The following is a 19697-nucleotide window of genomic DNA, read 5'->3' on the forward strand; positions in this document are numbered from 1 at the left end:
ATGAAAGATAAATTTTTGGCGGGCTTCGAGCCCCTCGTGGAACATAAAGGTTGGCATAACAGGTAATAAATCCAGGTATTAAATTTAAGCCTTGGGAGCCTCCTTGCACTCCATGGCGGCCTCCTCGCCCATGGCAGTCAGGACGACGATGTCTAATGGCACCATATCAGTAACGATTCTTTAGGAAGGTGGGATATTGTTGTAACTTACTGCACTCCTTCTCCTCGACAGTGAACATCTGGTTGATCTTCTCGCCAACCTCGTTGTCGGGGACCTTGACATCATCCTTGGTGTCACCGTTGTCGGTCATAAGGGACATGAAGCCATCCTCGGTGATGTCGAGCTAATATTTGTCAACAAAACAGTCCAAATTACAAGGGTCATTAGGGAACTCACGAGCTGGTACTCCTTGCGGTTCACGTGGGGAACGTCCATGTTGTGGGTGGAGGGGGAGAGATCCTCAAGCTTCTTGCCGGTGAAGATATCGGTGGCAATCAAGTGAACCTTGGCGTGACCGTGCTTTCCAGTCTTGGAGGTAGACATGTCAATGATCTTGCAAGGGCGGTTCTTGATCACAACGTGGCCGTTCTTGCGCAGAGCAGAACACTGCATGGGGAAGGTCAACGAGGCTCCGGCATCAGCGGACTCGAAGGTGACATCGTGCTATATTGGAACATGTTAGCAGGCGCTTCAAGATCTGACCATATGGCGGGGTTAAGAGTCCAACATGGACTCGTGCCCTCGAGAAGAGGGGGAGCCGCATGCGGGGCTGGGACAGAAGTCCTACAGCCATTGGGGGAACTCGAATTTGTAAGAGAAAAGTACATACCTCCTCGGCAGACATGGTGAATAGATTTAGAGGGGTTGAGAGGGGGAGTGTTTTTTTTCAAAGTATTTGGGGGAGGGGAAAATGGAAGGAAGAGGGAGAAAATCAGAAAAACCATCGACTAAAATCCATCGTGGGCGGCGACGCTTGTGGCGGGGTCGCTTGCTGGACGTTGATTGGTCGGGGTCCATGTTGGGTTTAGTCCAGTATAGGGGAGTTGTCCTGTAACCTACCAACTACACAATACGGGTACTACTACCAAGGGCTACTTGGCTTGATTTTCCAGGTACACTCTTGATTTCTTCTCTCTTTTTGCTGGATTCTCATGCCGTCCATCCTTTTACACAATGTGGCGCGACCGCATTTCAGTCCAGTCACCTCCCTCCGGTGCTAATAGTCGCAACCTTTCTCCTCTACCCCGACGATCATCCTCCCAGCTATCTCCAAGTCCCTACAATAGCCGCCCTGGTGTAACTTCCAGAACTTCATCCACATCTCTTCTTGCGACCCCCAATGACTCTACAACATCTCTTCCTGGAACTGCACGAGGGACCAGTGGCTCTCCTTTAAAGCAGACCGGTATTCAACGACCTCGACCAGCCAATGTCCCCGATCCGCTGGAAGTCTTGAATGAAATCATTGGAAAGGAAAATCAAACAGATAAACATGCACCGCAGCTATCGTCGGTGCCGGAACGGCCAGGGCAATTGGTAGAAGCCATCCAGTTTGACGGGCTGAGTCTCGAAGAGTTTCTGGAAAAGGAGGATTCAGCACCTAGGAAAAAGACCCGCGAATGTGACGTAAATGCGCAAACTGTTCGGCAATTTGAACAAGAACGGGATAAGTTTCAAGAATTACACACATCCATTACTGGATGTGATGATGTGTCCAAGTCAGTTGAGCTGTACTTGAATGACTTCCAGAATGAGCTGGGTGTGGTGTCGGCGGAGATCGAAACTTTGCAATCTCGCTCAACACAGTTGACCGCTATGCTAGAGAATAGGCGCAACGTGGAACGGTTGCTGGGACCTGCTGTGGAGGAGATCAGCATCTCCCCCAAGGCTGTGCGGACAATTGTCGAGGGCCCAATCGATGAGAATTGGGTGCGTGCACTGAATGAGATCGATTCCCGAACAGCCAATATCGAAGCCAAGGCCGCCGCTTCCTCAAATGGCTATAAAGCCGTCGAGGATGTACGACCCCTTTTGGCCGACGTGAAGACCAAAGTGAGTATGCTACGCTCCTCAAATTATTTAGACCTGCATTGACATCTATGCAGGCAGTCCAAAGGATCAGAGACTATCTTGTGTCACAAATTCGTGCTATGCGATCGCCAAACATCAACTCTCAGATTATCCAACAACAGCGACTAGTGAAGTATAAGGATCTATACAGTTATCTCTCGAAGGTCCACCCAAAGCTGGCAGGAGAGATATCACAGGCATACATTAACACAATGCGTTGGTATTACACATCTCATTTCACACGTTACCTTCAAGCACTCGATAAGGTCAAGGTCTATCCTCCTGACCGAAACGAGGTGCTTGGAGGCGATCCATCCACACATCGATCAGGTAAGAGCTATGTCTCTCTGATGCCACGTATATACTGATTGTTTCAGGGAACATGGTTCCTGGCGGCCGAGCTGGCTCTGCCGTGCATGACCCTTTCTCTCTGGGTAGACGTATCGATATCCTCCGAACTGGCAATCTCCAGGCTTTATCCTCATACCTGGCTGAAGAGGATAATACCTACCATGGAATCGAAGTTCCGTTCCGAAACTTCAACCTCGCATTGGTGGACAATGTGTGCGCTGAGTATTCTTTTCTGACTGAGTTTTTCTCCTCAAAGACCTTCCATCAAATCTCCCGCAACGCCGTGGAAATATTCCAGCCAGTCTTTACCCTTGGCCAGAACCAGACCAAGAAGTTGATCGAGCACACCACGGATTCTCTGGGTGTCCTCATGTGTGTTCGCCTCAACCAACATTCGGCATTCGAGCTTCAGCGCCGAAAGGTGCCCGTCGCCGACTCATATGTCAATGGAACCAACATGCAGCTCTGGCCCCGCTTCCAGGTGATTATGGATCACCACGGCGACTCGCTCAAGCGAGTTGGGTCCAACACTGGGCGCAGTGCTGTCTCCGCCCTTTCGATTGCAGGCGGAGACGACCTGAAGCAGTCTTCAGCGCCCCACTTTTTGACTCAACGCTTTGGACAGCTTCTTCACGGAATCCTTGTGCTCAGCAGCGATGCTGGTGACGATGAGCCGGTGTCCAACAGTCTAGCCCGGTTGACTGCTGAATTCGATTCCCTTTTGGCAAAATTGAGTCGCAACGGCACAGACGCGAAGCGAAGAGAGCGATTCCTCTTCAACAATTATTCATTGATTTTAACCATCATTAGCGTATGTCGATATATCTTTGTTTTTGGTGAACAATCGCTAATTGGAAACAGGATACCCAAGGCAAATTAGCAGTTGAGCAGAAGCAGGTAAGCATTTGAATTTTGTCTATCAGAGATCGTATGGCTAATTTGGCTTGCAGCATTTGGAAGAGATGCTCAAGAATAGCAGCAGCACCAAGCGGTAGAGGCGATTGCATACACCGGACTGATGCATATTCCATGTGGAATATCAACATAATGCATTTACATGTCCTTTCACATACAAAGATTTTAATAAACTTATATATTTATCTAGGCACCTGCTGTACTCTTGTGATGTAGCCTTGAAAATTATCTAAACACGTAGAAAGAGGAAGATACACTAGAAAGATATATCTCAACGATACCCTGACGTCAAGAGTAGATTCAAGCCGCATTCTCCTGTAATATTGCAGGGATATAGGTAGGTGGAATGCTATTATAGTGCAATGTCGGCTAACTAATAGATTTCCTTAAACGGAAATCGGCCGAGGCAAGCAGGCTTAACCTTTCAGCTGGCGAGAGAATGACCCTCCAATATCATCCGTTTTAAGAGACCTTTAATTTCCGTCAAATAGCTTTCTCGCCTACCTAGGCAACCTCCGATGACTCACAAAGTATCGAATCTCAACCTTGGAAAAGGATAACCTTGGCATCTCAGTCATACCGAGGCGAAAAGATATGTCTACTACCAGTACTTGCCTGATCGTTTAACTTAAACAACCGAACATTCTAGATCATCGTTTACATGGACACGAGATGGCAACCACAAGCATCCTTGTTAGCATTCCAAAAGTGACTCACTGACCAAGGCCACGATCAAAGATAGTATTGACACAGTTCACACCAACGAGTGGCCAGAGATGGAACCAAAAACGCTCATGACACGCAGTACTAGATACGCTAACACAACCCGTAGCGGAACGAGCCGTTAAGGTGTTCGTCAAGATCCACGGCGAAATCGACGGAGGAATCGAGGTGTTCAAGCGCTTGGTGCCTAATAAACAAGGCACAACTATGTCGCTCAATCAGGTCTTGGTACCGACGTGTATGGTTCCTTCCAGACACAGGATGGCACATTCGGAGGGGGCGATGAGTTGGTAGATGTACGCAATTGGGAACTGGCAGATCTGGAAGACGCGAGTATTCCAGATTGGGTTGCAGGAGAAAATGCTGTTTTTCAGACCATGGTGACGAAACGGAAAAAGAATGGTGCTTCAATATGTCCAATTCAGAATATGATCGTGAGGAAGGAGGCGTTTAGCATTTTGGGGCTTAACAGGCTGTTCGAAGAGTTTGGCAATCAGTAGTAAAAGCTGGAACTTGGGAGCTAAGAGCACTTCAGTTAATGCAGTATTATAACACATTCGTAACTGTTGCATTCTGGTATAGAAGACCAATCGGGTAAAGCTCGTGCCCTTGCCTTACCTTAAGCAAAAGCGTGGGATAGACTTCAAGCTCTTTTCCATGTTTCGGAGATTGGAAGCTCACCGGCGACACACCTCGGCTTAAGTAGCAGCCGGTGTTAGGGGTCCTCACTGCAGGCTGCTTCAAGTAAACGGAGTATAAGTAGAGTCCGTCGATTTGAGACAGCCAACACAACTCAACCAACAGCGAAATCCAAAATCCGTTGAGGACGTACTCTGTAATTCGTCAATCCAGATCCAGGCCCAGATCCCAACCCAAACCAGAAGGCCTCCCCAAGCATAAGCCCCCCGCTCAATCTGGGGTAAAATCCAGCAGTACAACCCTATCCCCAAGGACATGGCTGCATACCCAGTGTGACGCATATGCACCTCTCTACATACACCTCGAGACAGAATAGCCGATAGCGCAGTATGCCACGAATAATTCGCCAATTGAACCCGGAAACACACAGCCCATCTGCATTATCCTGGATGATTTCCCGCTCTTGCCGCAGCGGTCAAGAAGTGTCCAGCACATGTGTCTGGATGGGTCGAATTGGACGCCTCATTTGATAGATCCGAGACGCCTCATTTGATAGATCCGAGACAGACCCCGGATTCAAAATTAAGGATTAAGCTATCAGCTGCCCGAGTGCGCGTGATCTGGTTTCGAATCTTCTTTGGGAATTGCTTCTTGCAGCTTGGCGGGTGCCGCGGGGAAGCGGTGAGACGATTGGGTTCTGGGAGATTGGGACTTTCTTTTCGGCTTCGTTTCGCCTTTTCCGAGGGGCTTGGTCAGCTGTTGGGGAAGAGATTTTTGGCTTTTTGGGTTTAGTATGTTTGGGATACGCTTGCGTATACCGTGGAAGCTTTGCTCAGGTAGGGTTTTGGCTAGATGGTGAATGAGGCCATTCGTAAGATCTTCACACACCCATTGAAGTTATTGATCGAGGTCATAGTTGTAATCTGTAATAAGGATGATAACTGAAGATCAATCATGATGTAGATCCATGTCTGCTGAAGCCCAGGATGAACCCCTGCACTGAGCTCCGCAGGGTTCTCCCGATTCGACCTCACTTGGCGCAAACGTAAACGCAAACCCCATGAGGATTCAGACCTCGGAAAGAGTTGAAGTGACGAGAAATCGTAGTAGATAGTGATCTCCCATATCAGTGGAGTCGAATGCAAGCACGAAAATGACGCCGATCTCGACCCACATGGAATTGGAAGTGACAGTGGTCTGTATAGTTCGTCAGAAGGAGGCGTTTGAGCATCGCAGGGGGCGCTTTGATGAGACATTTTGAGAGACGCTTGCCCCTCTTTCCAAAGCTATTTATATTGCTTTGGTCATCTTGCTTCCCTCTCGTTTCATTCCAAAAGATCTTGGTATCTGACCTTTCCCATCTCTTTCCTCCACACACATCCCACCTTCAATCATGACCTTCACTATCCCCAAGACCATGCGGGCTCTGCAGTACTCAGAGCCCAAGAAGCACAAGATCGTCGAGGTCCCTGTGCCTGAGCTCCGCGAGAACGATGTCTTGGTATGAAGCCGTCCATCAATCTCCAGGGAAAGCAAACTGACCAAACCCACCAGATCAAGGTCAAGGCCTGCGGTGTCTGTGGCACCGACCTGCACATCCACGAGGGCGAATTCATTGCCAAGGTACAGTTTTTCCCATTACATGAAGCATTAATTGTGCATCGGCGTCCTGACCAGATCATAGTTCCCTCTAATCCCCGGCCACGAGACCGTCGGCGTCGTCGCCGCCATTGGGCCCAAGGTCAAAGACTTCCAGATCGGCGAGCGCGTCGTCGCCGACAACTCCGAGCTGTGCGGAACCTGCTTCTACTGTCGTCGTGGCGACGAGCTGTTCTGCGAGCACTTCGAGGCCCACGGCGTCACGATGAACGGCGGTTTCGCTGAATACTGCGCCTACCCAGGTAAGTACAGCATATGAAAAGCGTACGGGCTCTCGAATCTGATTTCAGATCCTCCCTTTCAGCTGGCAGAGTCTTCAAGATCAAGAACCTTTCCGACGTTGATGCAACTCTCCTCGAGCCCGCTTCCTGTGCCGCCCACGGCTTGGACAAGATCGCCCCGAAGATGGGCTCGTCCGTGCTGATCTTCGGTGCCGGTCCTACCGGTCTGGTGTTGGCTCAGATGTTGCGCCAGAACGGCGGTTGTAATGTCGTTGTTGTTGCCCCTGCTGGTCTGAAGATGGATTTGGCTCAGAAACTCGGTGCTGGTGATAAGTATGTTGAGCTGTCGCGCAAGAGTCCGCAGGCTCAATTCGATGCTCTCAAGGCTGAGAACCCGTATGGATTCGACATTGTTGTTGAGGCTACTGGTAGCCAGACGATCCTTGAGGACTCGATTAACTATGTTCGTCGTGGTGGTAAGCTGGTGGTGTACGGCGTGTACTCGAGTGAGGTTCGGGTCTCGTGGTCGCCGGCCAAGATCTGTAAGTTTTGTTGTTTGCTTTCTCTTGAGTCCTTTGCTGATTTCCTCCTAGTCGGTGATGAAATCACTATCCTTGGCAGTTTCTCTGAGACCTACAAATTCCCTGCTGCTGTTGACTACCTTGACTCTGGCAAGGTAAAGGTGGATGGCATTGTGAACAAAGTGTACAAGATTGAGCAGTGGGAGGAATGTCTTGAGGCGATGCGCAACAAGACCGCTATCAAGGCTGCTATCACCTTCGATTAGAGGATATCGTGGGTTGGGATCATACAAAGTACATTTTAGAGGTTAATAGAATTGACTCTCTTGGAACTATGGGGCATCTTGACTTTATATATATGTTGGAAGTGAGGACCTTGATAGACTACCTAGGTAAGGTACCTAGGTACCTAGGTAGGTACTTTGGAGATTAATAACTTGCATTCCCAAATGTGACATGCAATACTATATTGAAGAGGTTCATGCCAATCATATTTTGAAAATATGAGAATATCGATAATACAAAGAGGTGCAAGTCGAGCGAAGCCAAGCTTCCAGGAAGAACGTACTTCGTCATCCCAAGGACCCGCCCGGCCTTCTCCCCACCGCAAATCTCCAAGCTCCAACAACCAATCCCCCAAACCACAATGGTCAAACCTCTAACATTCAAAGGCGACAAGCCAAAGAAACGCAAGACCCGCACCACAGATAATGAAGCCCCAACCTCTAAAACACGCAAAACCGAACCAGAACCCGAGGACAACCAAGAAGACCAAAGCTGGGTCTCCGCCGACTCCCCAAGCGACATCGCCGGCCCAGTAGTCATAGTCCTACCCTCAGACGACGCAACCTGCGTCGCCAGCGACGCCAACGGCCAAGTCTTCGCCAGCAAGCTCGAGAACCTCGTCGAGGGCGACCCAGCCACGGCAGAGCCGCACGATGTGCGACAGGTCTGGGTTGCGTCGCGCGTGGCGGGGACGGAGTCGTTTAGTTTCAAGGGACATCATGGGAAGTGAGTGAAGACTTTGCCTTTATCGCATTGCATATCGCCCCGATTTCTATTCCCGTTCTTTCTTTTTCCCTTTCGCCAACTCAATCAGAACTAACAACCCTTTCCATAGATACCTCTCCTCAGATACACACGGCATCTTTTCGGCAACCGCGTCAGCAGTCAGCCACTACGAATCCTTCCTAGCGATACCTTCGCCCGAAGTCTCAGGGACATTCTCGCTTCAGACGCACGGCGGCGATGGCGAGTCTTTCCTGTCTATAAAAGAGAGCGCTAAGACTGCTTCTGGCGTTGAGATCCGTGGAGACGCGAATACAATTTCGTTTGAGACGACGGTGCGCGTGCGCATGCAGGCGAGGTTTAAGCCGAAACTGCGGGCGTCGAAGGAGAGTAAAGCATATGAGAAGATTAGTAAGAAGGAGCTTGAGGGGATTGTTGGGAGGAGCTTGAATGAGGATGAGGTTAAGAGGTTGAGGAAGGGGAGGAGGGAGGGGAATTTCCATGAGGTTTTGCTTGATGTTAAGGTTAGCGGAAAACATGATAAGTGGGCTTGAGGTGTGAGGTTTTTCTTCTTTCTTCTTTGGGAGAGCTGGTGGTGTTTGTATAGTCTGAAGCAAGTCGGACTATGGTTATACACTTAGATCTTTACAACACTCTATGTCTGGAGGCTTGTACGAATAGAAATAAAAGCTAATGATGTATGATCAGATCTCTCGGAGAACTTAGCTTTCTACAACTCTATGAATCCATCATCCTCACATTCCACCATGCAACGCTCTTTCTAACAATAACGTATAGTGAATCCTACATCTTCCAGGGTTTCTTCCTCTTCTAGTTATCCTCGACGATAGACCACCGAGCTGATTACCAAGACTTCGCGAGGATACCTAGGTACCTCTGTTTCACTTCGGAGAGCAAATTGACCGAATAGTTCAAACGATTTGTTGGAGGGCGCTACACTGCAGAGGTTTGAAGGCCTTTAATATTCTTACCGAATTGGACTTTAGTCTGCATTCACATAGTCCCTTCAACTTGCAAGTAGCTCTAAGCTAGAGTATATTATAACTACAGCGAAGAAAGCGAAGTACAAGACATAACGAATAACACGAGTCTCCCCTGCGAGGCTGTATGGAACTCATTTTATATTCTCTGTCAATTATAAGTTCAGACTCTCCCAATTTGTATAGAACTTGTGTATGTTAAAGAAATTATCAACGGGATACAAAAGCAAAAAGCACGAATCTCAAATCAACTGAACTTCAATTAACACAAACAACGCACACATCCATTTGTAGATAGAGAGATAGTTCTGATTATGGAAGACATAATTCGTCACGCAGAAACAGATCTATGGCGAGGAGGCGGTAACGACAGAATTGGGGGGAGGGATGTGTGTCCAGTAGAGCAGCAAGCCCTGGGTATGAATTCTAGCAACAGTAGTACAGGAGAACAAGACCTCGACTCCTCAAGCAAAGGAACCGGGGCACAAAAAAGTATCGTAAACCGGAGATCCTGGGAACGTAACAGAAAAAAAAAAGACGGCAACCGCGTCCTCATTTCGGAGAAAAAAGCATTCTTTGAGGGAAAAGAAAAAGAGAGAGAAAAGACGAGAGAGATAAACAAGGCGATATCTGGGTTGGAAAAGAGGAAATAGCAATGGTCAAATCTAGGTTCATAAGGAGTCTTTCACCGCGAGGACAAGCCCCAGAACATGGGACGGGACGCAAATGAGCAGATCGGGGCAGAGGCAGACGATTGTACAGAGATAGACGAGCGGGAGCGGAGGCATTGAAGTGAGGGAAATGAAAGAAAAGAAGGGAAGGGATTTAGGAGTTGAGCGATAGGCCCTGGAACCGGTTGAGCCATTCGCCCTGCGCTGGGTGCACACGGGACGAACTATTGGAGGCGCCGATGTTGCCGGGATACTCGAACGAATCTGCAGGTCCAAAGCTGGAAGCCTGTGGGGCAAAGACATCCGAATGGGCAGGTCCTTCTGAGTGACGGGATGGCTGAGAAAAGGGCTGGTAGGACTCTCCGTAGGATGTGCGAAGCATGCCAACGGGGTTTGGCATCTCTCGGCCTGTATCGACAGCATCTCGCGCTCCGCCATAGGATCTATTCTCAAGTTGGTGGCGACGGTCTGCGTCCTGGCCGTAAAGGGGGTTGGGCATAGTGCCAGGACCTGACAGACCAGTCGTTGGGGGTGTGACAAACGAGGCCGGGTTGATAGCTGACATCCAGATGCGCGTCTTGTAGATCTTGAATAAGTCGGTCACCAGCGAGTTGAAGTTGATGTACGAATCAGCAAAGTAGTAGAAGGTAAGCTTTTTCCAGTCCCTGCATAACCATTAGTCCAACCATTACGGATGGCAATCGAAATCACGTAGACTTACATTTGGAACTCGGCGTCGAGGATCTCCATATTAAGTCGATGCTCGACCACTTTCTGCTGGCAGACCCGCTTGGCTTTGGCTTCATTTCCTTCTTTATCGTGCAAAGTTAGGACCTCATGTTGCTGTGCCAACCGCTTGATGAGCTTAGGTTTGATGTCTGTCGTGGGTTCCTGCGCACTGTGAGGACCGTGAGGACCCATGCCACCTGTGGCACTTCGAGTGTTCAAGCCCGTGTTGGGGTTGGTTAGGGTGGAACCCTCAGGCTGGCCATGTCTAGAAAAAAGCATGAGGGTCTTGTAGTGCTCTTCCGCGTAATGCTGCTTTAGCTCTCGCGCCTGTTGGAGCGATATGTTCGCATGGATGACGGTGCCCAGATCTGTTCCCCGATCCGCCTCCACAATGACTAGATCCCCATTCTTGACCTGTAGGCCGGTGTCTTCTTGGATATAGAAAACGTCTGCGCGGCTGCACTTGAAGGCGACAATGTACAAAAGCTGGTTTTGATGAGCATGGGACAATGCGGATGGCTGACGACCATACGCATTCGACATGGCATATTGGTTGAGAGATGGCGGGATACCCGAGGAGCCATCTCCACGCAAGGTCTGCTCACGGGAGTAGTAAGGTTCTGCAGAAGACATTAGTTATGGGTGATACCAAAAAGATGTAGCAAGTAAATAGACTCACGGTTCGAATAGTCACTAAGGTTACCATAGCCGTCATCACGGTCTCCCATAGCTGCGCGAGGAGTGGCAGTCGTGTGCGAGTCAGGGCCGATTGAGCCGTGACGCATCGGGATCTCGGCGAAAGAGTGTCGGCGACTTTGAGGTATGTCAGGCATGCCACCGAAGCCTAGGGACGTTTGCCAATGAGCCTTGCGGACATTGTCTAGAGCACGATTCTCCAGCGGGGAGGCGAAGGACGAGAATTGCGCTTCCGGGTGCGCTAAATGCTCAGAGAAGCGGCGGCGAGAATTACCACGCAAGTTGTTGTATCCGGTGATATCGCGCAGTTCCCCCGGATCCTCTCCAGTCAAATCCCCCTCTAGAACACCGCCTCGGATGCGATGTAGCGAATGACCACCGCCGATTGATGCAGCTGATCCAGCTCGCTCACGGTATCTGTTATCCATTTGACCTGCGGCAGCTGCTTGCCGTAAGAGTGCGTTCTCGCGCGCTAGCTGTTCGATCTGCCGAGCCTGACTCGCTGAATAGCTCCTGTCACTTTCCGATCCGTTAAGGCTCTCGTCGCCATCATCGTCCTCGCGCACCCGGCCCAGCATTGCAGTATCATGCCCTAATTCACCGAGCACACTAGGGCGTGATGCTCGAGGCTGAACAGCAGACATCTGACCTGGACCACGGGGGCGACTTCCTGGATATTGAGCACCAACAGTAGGAGCTGCACCGGCCTTGCTAGTAGAAAGGCTGAGGAACTCTGGATCCATCTGACCAACAGAGTATGACTGAGAACGATAGGTTTTGAGGGTTGGTTGTAACGGGATGGAGAAAGGGATGGCGGATTCGCCGGAGATGGTACGGGTGATTGGGCTCAACATTTCGTCTGACACGTTGCCGCCCGAAGGAGGTGGGTTGGTCATGGTCGGAGAGGGTACCATTTCTGCCAAGCGAGAAGGGGGTTCCTTGCGTGATTCAGTGTTCCAGATGCCTGTGCCTGTGCCCCAGGAAAATGGACTTCCCCCGGCTTGATTCCAATTGAAAGATCCACCGAGACTTGGGCTTGTAGTTGTCGCCCATGGTGCCTGATCACTAGCGGGGCTTGTAGGGTTAGACGGGGCGGAAGAAAGGGGACCTCCAGGCAGCGAATGTTTACGCTGAGCGGAAAGCGGCACTTCATTCAACCACGAGCTGCGACGGACTGGTGGCCTGGTGGTAGGTGGGATAATGTTCTGGGCTTGTGCGCCATGGTCTCCATCATCGTCGGAGGAAGCCAATGCATCCGAGTCTGGGGTGGAACGGCGCACGCCTGGGTGAGTCTTCTCGAGGATGGCAGACGCTGTCGGCGCGGCTGGTGGGGTGGATGACTGGGCCATCGAGGTCGGTTTGTTAGATGGCGCTGCCATTATGGTAAGAGGGACACTGTTGCATTGTTAGTATGGAATTCTCAGTATAATACGTGTGACAAACGCGATTATTCCCTGCAGACTGTGTCACCATGAGCGCCACTTGACACCCAGTGAAGCAACACAACCAGAGCGGGGCTGTCTGATCAAGGAATACCGTAGCCATGGAGGAAGGAATGAGAAGGATTTCACTGACCTGTACGCTCTTCGTTAATAGCAAAGCTGTACTGTATCGAGGTCTCTTGGGGCGAAGGAAAAGAATGAGCACATGCGATAAAGCAACCGTCTTTGTTCCACTCTCTCGATGAGGTTGGGGTAAATGGTCGATCTCTGCTCTTCAAAGGGACGATGGATGACTAGTAATGCGCTATGTTCAACCCAGGCTAGATTGAAGTCAGTGGTTTTTCCCGTATCAAAGCTGGATAGTAAAATAAGGGGTAAAAGACACAAATGAAGGAAAATATAAGCAGATGTAGGTGTGGCATGACTGAGAGCCGCAAAATAAAAGCGGAGATTGCGTAGATATGCATATCCTCGGCCCCTCTTGCGAGAGGGTCCAGAAGTGGGGATAATAAGAAAACCCCCTCAGTCAAGAGACAGTTGTGCGTAACTGAAACCGGAGGACATGGATATGAAGGAAGAACAATTGCAAAGGGAGTAAGGGAAGAGTGAGAAATGTCCACAGAGAAGAGAAATATGAAAATAACATGTAAGCAGATCGCGCGACGAAGTGCACATTGCCCAATATGTAGGAAACTGAAGCGACCGAGAACTAGACTCGTACGTACCTCAAGTTGTCAAATACTTGAGCGAAACTTTTTGGCTGGCCTAGCTGGCTGGTAGATCACCAGAGATCTCACAAGCAAAATAGTATCCACGAAGAAAAAGAGTCGAAATTCGAAAGCAGTCGCGTGATCGCAATTGTGTCTGGGGAATTATCCATGTGTCAGCCCAGTCGCGTTCAGGACAAGGGAAACTCGGCATAAATGTTGCGCGACTCACCACTCTAATCGTTTCTCTCTCAAAATGTCTATTTGCACGGTGCGCACGGGTATTCGTGGGTTTCGTCAAGAGTGTTGGGAGTCCTATGCCCGAATTGCACAGCTTGATTTCGAGGTGGACGGAGGCACGAGGACGATAGAGAGGTCAGATAGATAGGATTGACGAGCAGTCGAAGTGTTGTATTTCGGAAATGATGAGGCGCGTGCCAACGAAGATGCTGGATCTCTGAATGTCGGTCTATTGGGAAATGGAATGCGCTCGGAGAGTTATCGAAGCTGTGACCACAGATGACGTTGTGGAGCAAGCCGTGGGGACTAGGCTGATCCCCTTAAGGATGGCGCATCTTGCGATCGAAGAGTGTATAGATGGGATGAAAGTGGGAAGAGAAGAGGGGGGAAATGTAAAAGATGAGGGGAACGCAGAGAGCCTGGGGTAACTTCCCTTACGGATCTGGCAACGTTGCCCCGGAGGACACGGACCACTATGGTTTGATCTTCGATTTTTTAGTGGCTTTTAGTGAATTTTGGTGGGATTTTTCTTAAAGGATGAGACATGAAATTTACAAAGAAGAAGATATTAAATGGAATATACTACTCTACAAAGCTATATGGGATAAAACAAGGAAATGATGAAAGATCATAATACGGAGCTCTCCATAGGCTGAGGCAAAGTGGCGTAGACCCCCATCCAGAACGGGTCCCTTGGAGTAATAAGCCGATCATTCTGTTGGCACCTTGAGAAGACCAGGAACATATTATACATATTATAGTAACTCTATATAATTATATCTGTACTCCGTATATTATGTATCTACCTGAATCCGTATATAATACAGAAATAATCCCTCGCACGGCCCTCGGGTCGCACACTTGCGGGGCCAGACTTCCACTTTACCCCGGATTGATATGCATTTTCTGACACTTCATAACCCCTCTAATATAAACCGAGCTTCCTTTTTACCCCTCTATTATAGGTATCTTGCGTGGATACCGTCACCTCCCTCAGATCCACCTTTCTCACCTCTCGATCTCAATGCGCCTGGACCGTTGAACAGTTCTGTGCCACACAGTCGTGTAGTACATAGCGTTGTCAACGTGACTATTTCCCCCCAATGGATGATTTCCCTTGTGCAATATATAAGAGGGGGAAAATAGAAAAAAAGTACTTGTTAATGCGGACTCAAGGATCAATTTCCAAGGTTCATCTGTCGTTCTATTTTCTGACGAATCACATTCTGCCCTGGGCCTCCGACCGGGTTTATTCCCTGGCACAAGATGCTGCAACATCCAACGGTTGGCTATGACTCCATTTTACTTGTTTGCTAATCTAGGTATTGCTAGGCGCCGTTATGAGGTGCATTTGGAAAACTGTCCTGTGTCTTCCAGGGCTGTGTCCTGTTCTTTTCATAGTAATAGGAACCCCGCAAAATTTATCCCCCAGCTAGGCAGGAGCAGTAACTGTAGATCTCACCGGAACTCTAAATATTTGCACTATACATAAGTTATAGTACGGGCTTCGGTCTCAAGCCCTAGGGCCAAGACACGCCAAGCTTGGACAGTACTACATCTGGTCAATTGGCACAGTGTTCTGTATCTTAGTCTCGTATCTTCCAATACCGGATCATTGTATAGTAGTGCTGGTATAGAGCAATCGCCACACCCAAATAAAAGCCTTAATGGCGAACCAATCATCTACACTAGCATGCGTAGCAAAGTGGCCAAGTGATAAGGTGGCGAGAGGGACCTCGGGGAAGCTTGAAATGAGGATCGCCTAACTTGGTTGCTCAACTTTGGAACCATGGGAAAGCCAAGGCCGTGCACTGCAGCTCCCAACATTGGAAACCTACCTAGGTAACCTCATCTATCAACTGGTTGTCGATGGTCGTTGCCGTTATAAATGTTCCCTCTGCAGATGCTTACCATGGATTCATGGCAATTCTAAGCAAGCATGCTGTTGGTATCGAATCAATCCCATAACCAAAAGACAACGTCGATATTCACAGGAAGACAGATGACATGGGTTACAGCTTGTTTGGTGTCGCTAGACACGAGTACTACACTATCTAATCAGACTTATCATCACGCAATAATCGAGAGAGTGTGCGGCTTTGCTAGGTATGTTGTCAAAGTTGCATATGGAATTCCCTCCAACAATGCGATGGCGCTGTCCTTGGGAAACCATTCTATTCTATTTACAGTTCTAATCTATAAACCGATCACTCTAACCGCCTCCCACCAACATCGATATCCACTTTATAATACTTGAACTTCCGACTAGGGATTTTACGCTCAAAAAGAATATCCAGCTCTTCGAACGTGCGACCCTTTGTCTCCGGCATACACAAAAAGCAGTACAAAGCGCAGAGCATGCTAAGCCCAGAGAAGAGGAAACCAATCTTTCCGCGCCAGTTTCCTTGATCCTCGTTCATGGCATACGGAATCACCACTGCAAATACTACCGACCAGACAAAACAAGTCACGGTAGATAATGCAATCGTCAGCCCACGGAGTTTGGCCGAAGATACCTCTGCCAGCAGCACATAGCAGAACGGGCCTAGACTTAGGTCATACGCAAAAGTGCAGACTAGCATCAGGCCGCACTGCGCCCAGGTGGTAGATGTCTGTCGCGGAGCGAGGTCCACGGCGCCAATTATAAACTGTACGATGGCGAGCACAGTACATCCAAACAAGTACATGGTTCGTCGACCGACATATGAAAGGAGAAACCAGGAGATGCACGTGCCCAGAAGGCCGAGGGCCGTCAGCCCAATATTCATCGAAAAGGCATCAGACGCATCCAACCCGGCTAACTCCATGAAATGCACGGCGTATGTGAGAAAGAACACATTACCGGTAAATGCCTGCATGTCATACGCCATGACGCAAACAACCAGGCGCCGGAAGTTGGTCCCCCGGAAACAGTCCAGATAGGTGGGCCGCTCACCCTGATAGCTTTCCTCTATACGCAGCGTCTGCTTGATATGCGCCAGCTTTTGCGAGACATCGACAGTGGGGGTTGCGAGACGACGCAGTGATACCGCAGCCTCCTGGTAGCGGCCCTTACGACACAACCAGTAAGGTGGGTCAGGACAGAACCCCACCAGGATCAGCATAATGCAGGGCAAAGCCCATTGAGTTGCTATAGGGATCTTATACGACCACTGACTATCCAAAGATTCCGTGCCCTTGAGGATACCCGAGGCGATCAGCGAACCAATCGAAAAGGCGAGATTGGTCATCGTGGCTGCGAACCCACGCAGCACTAGTGGGGTAACTTCGCCGACGTATGCCGAAGCACAAATCGGATAGAAGGCAATGATGCACCCATTGACGAGTTCGCCGACGAAGAGCTGTGCCGGCGTGGAGCTGAAAAACTGAATGAAAATGAATGCGATCGATAGTACGCAGCAGCCGGCGGTCATTCGGCGCGGCCCCAGTCGTTCATATGCAATGCCGGAACAGAGCGCGCCGACAATTGCACCGAGGAGGTTGGCATATCCGAAGGCCGAGAGCCATTTTGCTGCGATGATGTATTTCCCGTCGCGGTTGTAGCCGAATGTCTCCTTGAAGACGGGAAGGCCAACCAGACTGCGGACGATACCACCATCAATGCCTTTCAGGATGGTTGCCTGACAAAATGAGTATGGAACCATGTCTCGGAAATTTTGGGACTGACCATATTCATGAAAAGTCCCCAGCCAATGGCGGGGTAATGTAGACGCATGGCATCCCACCATGTGAGGGCATGTTCTTGTTTCGTGAACTGGAATGACAGCTCGGCTTCTTCCGTGGCCTCGACAGGAAGGCTCTGGACCACCGTGGTCCCCTTCTCTGCTCCCATATTCTTCGTCGCACAAACCAATGGAATTCGAATGAAAGAAGAAAGTTGAATTTATATATCTAGATGCCAAGGCTTGGCATGCGGTTACAGCGGAGGATGCCGTGAAGTGGAGCCGTTTTCGGAGGACCTTGAGGGTTATTTTGGGGACTTGTCGCGGTATAACTTCAGATAAGCCTCTTAGATCTGTTACGCACTGCCAATATCAAAACACGTCTTACTTGAGAACAGTTGAGGTTATACAAACCTCTCTGTGTCATTGACAGCCCCGAAGTGCTTGTCTTGCCCGGACGTTTAGTAGAGATTGTCAATGTCTTCCGTCGAACCCAGTTGTATCTGGGACACTTGACCAAGCTCCCCAGGTATGCAATACCGAAGCAGCCGCAAACACAAAGCTAGTTCGAGCACCCAGGTCATTTACCCAAGTCGACGTTATACATGTACGACATAAAGGTCACCAGCCAAGTCGTGAATGCCTGCCATCATTCCAAGGTATATAGACTTTGCACGCAAGTCGGTCACTGGAGATATCTGCAATCGACCGGCTGGAAGCTTCCATCACACTCACCACCGAGTAAATGGGAACAATTCTGGTTGTTTCTCAGCTTTAGATTGCGTAACCTTGTAAGAAACCAAGCATCTCTCTAATATTACACGAAAATGGCAATTGCCTTGGACGTAATGCAATCAAATTACTTAGCATTCATTTCCACTTCTAAAGACTAATGTACAAGGTATATGCTTCCAAATGACCTATTTTACGGCGCACTGTCCAAGGGCGCACCAGCCGTAGCAGCAGCGCCCTTCTGCTGGCGCAACTTCTCCTCAAACTTGGAGAACTCGTGCATGGAAATAATCTCCTCCTCATCCATAACCTGCTCAACACCCTTGACCTCCTCGATCTGAAAGGCAAAGTTAGCAAACAATTCTCATGTCAAAACCAAAGAAACCAAGTGCTGGGGATGAACATACATAGTGCATAAGCATAGACTCAATGCCATTCTTCAAGGTAACAGTGCTGGAATCGCAGGTGCGGCAAGCGCCACGCAGCTTCAACATAACAATGCCATTCTCGAACCCTTTCAATTCGATATCACCACCGTCTTCCTGGATAGCAGGGCGGATACGAGTCTCGAGCAATTCCTTGATCATGCTGACAACCTCGTCATCATCCTCGTTAAAGGAGAGTGAGTCCTCGCCACTCTCCTGCTCACCGTCGACAGCACCTTCGATCGTCGCCACGATCGTCTCGCCAGACGTCACAGCTTGCGTGATGATGCTGAAGACTTCCGGCTTGATGTGCGCCCAGTTCGCGTCGCTGCCTTTGGTAACTGTGATGAAGTCTGTGCCGTAGAAGACGGATGTAACGCCTTCGACATCGAGCAGTTTTGCCGCGAGCGGGGATGGGTGTGGCGGTGCGAGGGTTGAGCGTGGTGACATGTACTCGAGGAATGTGCTGGGGAAGTCCTCTGGGAGGACGCGGTGGTTAGGGATGAACTTCAAGGCCTGGTCGGAGATGAAAGGTCAGTTCGGTATCTTTTGTCGAATATAATTGGGCTCCGGGACTTACGTCGGGGTTGGGGGTGTTCTCGGTCTGGATGAAAATGGTGCGCTTGCTGGTTGGTGAGAGGCCATTCACTCCGCCCTGCGAGGCGGGCTGCTGGTGCGGTCGCACTGTTGGTCGGCGACGGGTCTCTGATGCTGTGATGGTCGGGAGTCGGGCTGCGCTTGACACATATCTGTAGCGGGCGAATACCGGTGTGATCGTTCGGGCGGAGCACTCGACGGGGGTGGCCAGACGGCTGCTTAGCAGAGCGCGGCGGAACATTGTTGTAGATGGAGTGCTCATAGACATTATGTTATGGGTGGACTGTGCAAGATAGTTGATAACAGGTGAATTGTAGGAAAAACATTCGAGGGTCTCTGCGGCTGCCGCTCTGACGCAATTTGATTACACGTGATCTGAGATCATTGCCGGATGACAAATGAAGACAGTTTCTCGGCCAATCAGAAGAGACGTTTTGCACGATTACAACTATGGATGTGCCGACTGTCGGAGATTGAGAAACCAGTCGTTCATGGTCAATAGTCATCTACACACGGATAGAGAATCATCATGATCGAAATTTACCCAGAATCAGGCTTTCCGAAAGTAACCTTCTCTATGTCAGCCTCGAAGCGAAGGCTGGCTTGTATAAAAGTGGAAAGTCTAATGACCGAATAACATTGGAGAATGAACTTTGCCTGCGCTTTATTAGAAGTAGCTTCCTAATCC

General features: G+C 49.6%; 7 protein-coding genes across 7 annotated transcripts; 3 read left to right on the plus strand and 4 right to left on the minus strand.

Moving 5' to 3' along the window:
• Positions 1 to 84: 84 nt before the first annotated feature.
• N7489_004377 (Eukaryotic translation initiation factor eIF-5A) lies at positions 85 to 844 on the minus strand (the record flags this gene model as incomplete). Its single annotated transcript, XM_056710129.1, has 4 exons — positions 85 to 152; positions 211 to 343; positions 397 to 663; positions 830 to 844. 4 exons carry the CDS (start codon positions 842 to 844, stop codon positions 85 to 87), a joined length of 483 nt encoding a protein of 160 aa, XP_056568550.1.
• A 329-nt stretch (positions 845 to 1173) lies between these two features.
• Positions 1174 to 3437, plus strand: N7489_004378 (putative GARP complex subunit (Sac2); the record flags this gene model as incomplete). Its single annotated transcript, XM_056710130.1, has 5 exons — positions 1174 to 2052; positions 2106 to 2400; positions 2448 to 3232; positions 3283 to 3318; positions 3372 to 3437. 5 exons carry the CDS (start codon positions 1174 to 1176, stop codon positions 3414 to 3416), a joined length of 2040 nt encoding a protein of 679 aa, XP_056568551.1. The 3' UTR covers positions 3417 to 3437.
• Positions 3438 to 6091: 2654 nt separating this feature from the next.
• On the plus strand, positions 6092 to 7365 carry N7489_004379 (zinc-dependent alcohol dehydrogenase family protein; the record flags this gene model as incomplete). The annotated part of the gene is made up of 5 exons (XM_056710131.1): positions 6092 to 6199; positions 6253 to 6321; positions 6383 to 6599; positions 6662 to 7120; positions 7172 to 7365. 5 exons carry the CDS (start codon positions 6092 to 6094, stop codon positions 7363 to 7365), a joined length of 1047 nt encoding a protein of 348 aa, XP_056568552.1.
• A 380-nt stretch (positions 7366 to 7745) lies between these two features.
• Positions 7746 to 8661, plus strand: N7489_004380 (uncharacterized protein; the record flags this gene model as incomplete). The annotated part of the gene is made up of 2 exons (XM_056710132.1): positions 7746 to 8110; positions 8220 to 8661. The coding sequence occupies 2 exons, from the start codon at positions 7746 to 7748 to the stop codon at positions 8659 to 8661; spliced, it is 807 nt and encodes a 268-aa protein (XP_056568553.1).
• Positions 8662 to 9933: 1272 nt separating this feature from the next.
• Positions 9934 to 12583, minus strand: N7489_004381 (PSP1 family protein; the record flags this gene model as incomplete). The annotated part of the gene is made up of 3 exons (XM_056710133.1): positions 9934 to 10444; positions 10501 to 11128; positions 11188 to 12583. 3 exons carry the CDS (start codon positions 12581 to 12583, stop codon positions 9934 to 9936), a joined length of 2535 nt encoding a protein of 844 aa, XP_056568554.1.
• Positions 12584 to 15800: 3217 nt separating this feature from the next.
• N7489_004382 (putative MFS alpha-glucoside transporter) lies at positions 15801 to 17425 on the minus strand (the record flags this gene model as incomplete). Its single annotated transcript, XM_056710134.1, has 2 exons — positions 15801 to 17213; positions 17261 to 17425. 2 exons carry the CDS (start codon positions 17423 to 17425, stop codon positions 15801 to 15803), a joined length of 1578 nt encoding a protein of 525 aa, XP_056568555.1.
• A 755-nt stretch (positions 17426 to 18180) lies between these two features.
• Positions 18181 to 19277, minus strand: N7489_004383 (NifU family protein; the record flags this gene model as incomplete). Its single annotated transcript, XM_056710135.1, has 3 exons — positions 18181 to 18324; positions 18395 to 18928; positions 18993 to 19277. 3 exons carry the CDS (start codon positions 19275 to 19277, stop codon positions 18181 to 18183), a joined length of 963 nt encoding a protein of 320 aa, XP_056568556.1.
• Positions 19278 to 19697: the final 420 nt, after the last annotated feature.

This window comes from Penicillium chrysogenum, assembly GCF_028827035.1.
Source record: "Penicillium chrysogenum strain IBT 35668 chromosome Unknown utg000002l_segment0_segment0, whole genome shotgun sequence".
In the NCBI taxonomy this organism is placed as follows: Eukaryota; Fungi; Ascomycota; class Eurotiomycetes; order Eurotiales; family Aspergillaceae; genus Penicillium; species Penicillium chrysogenum.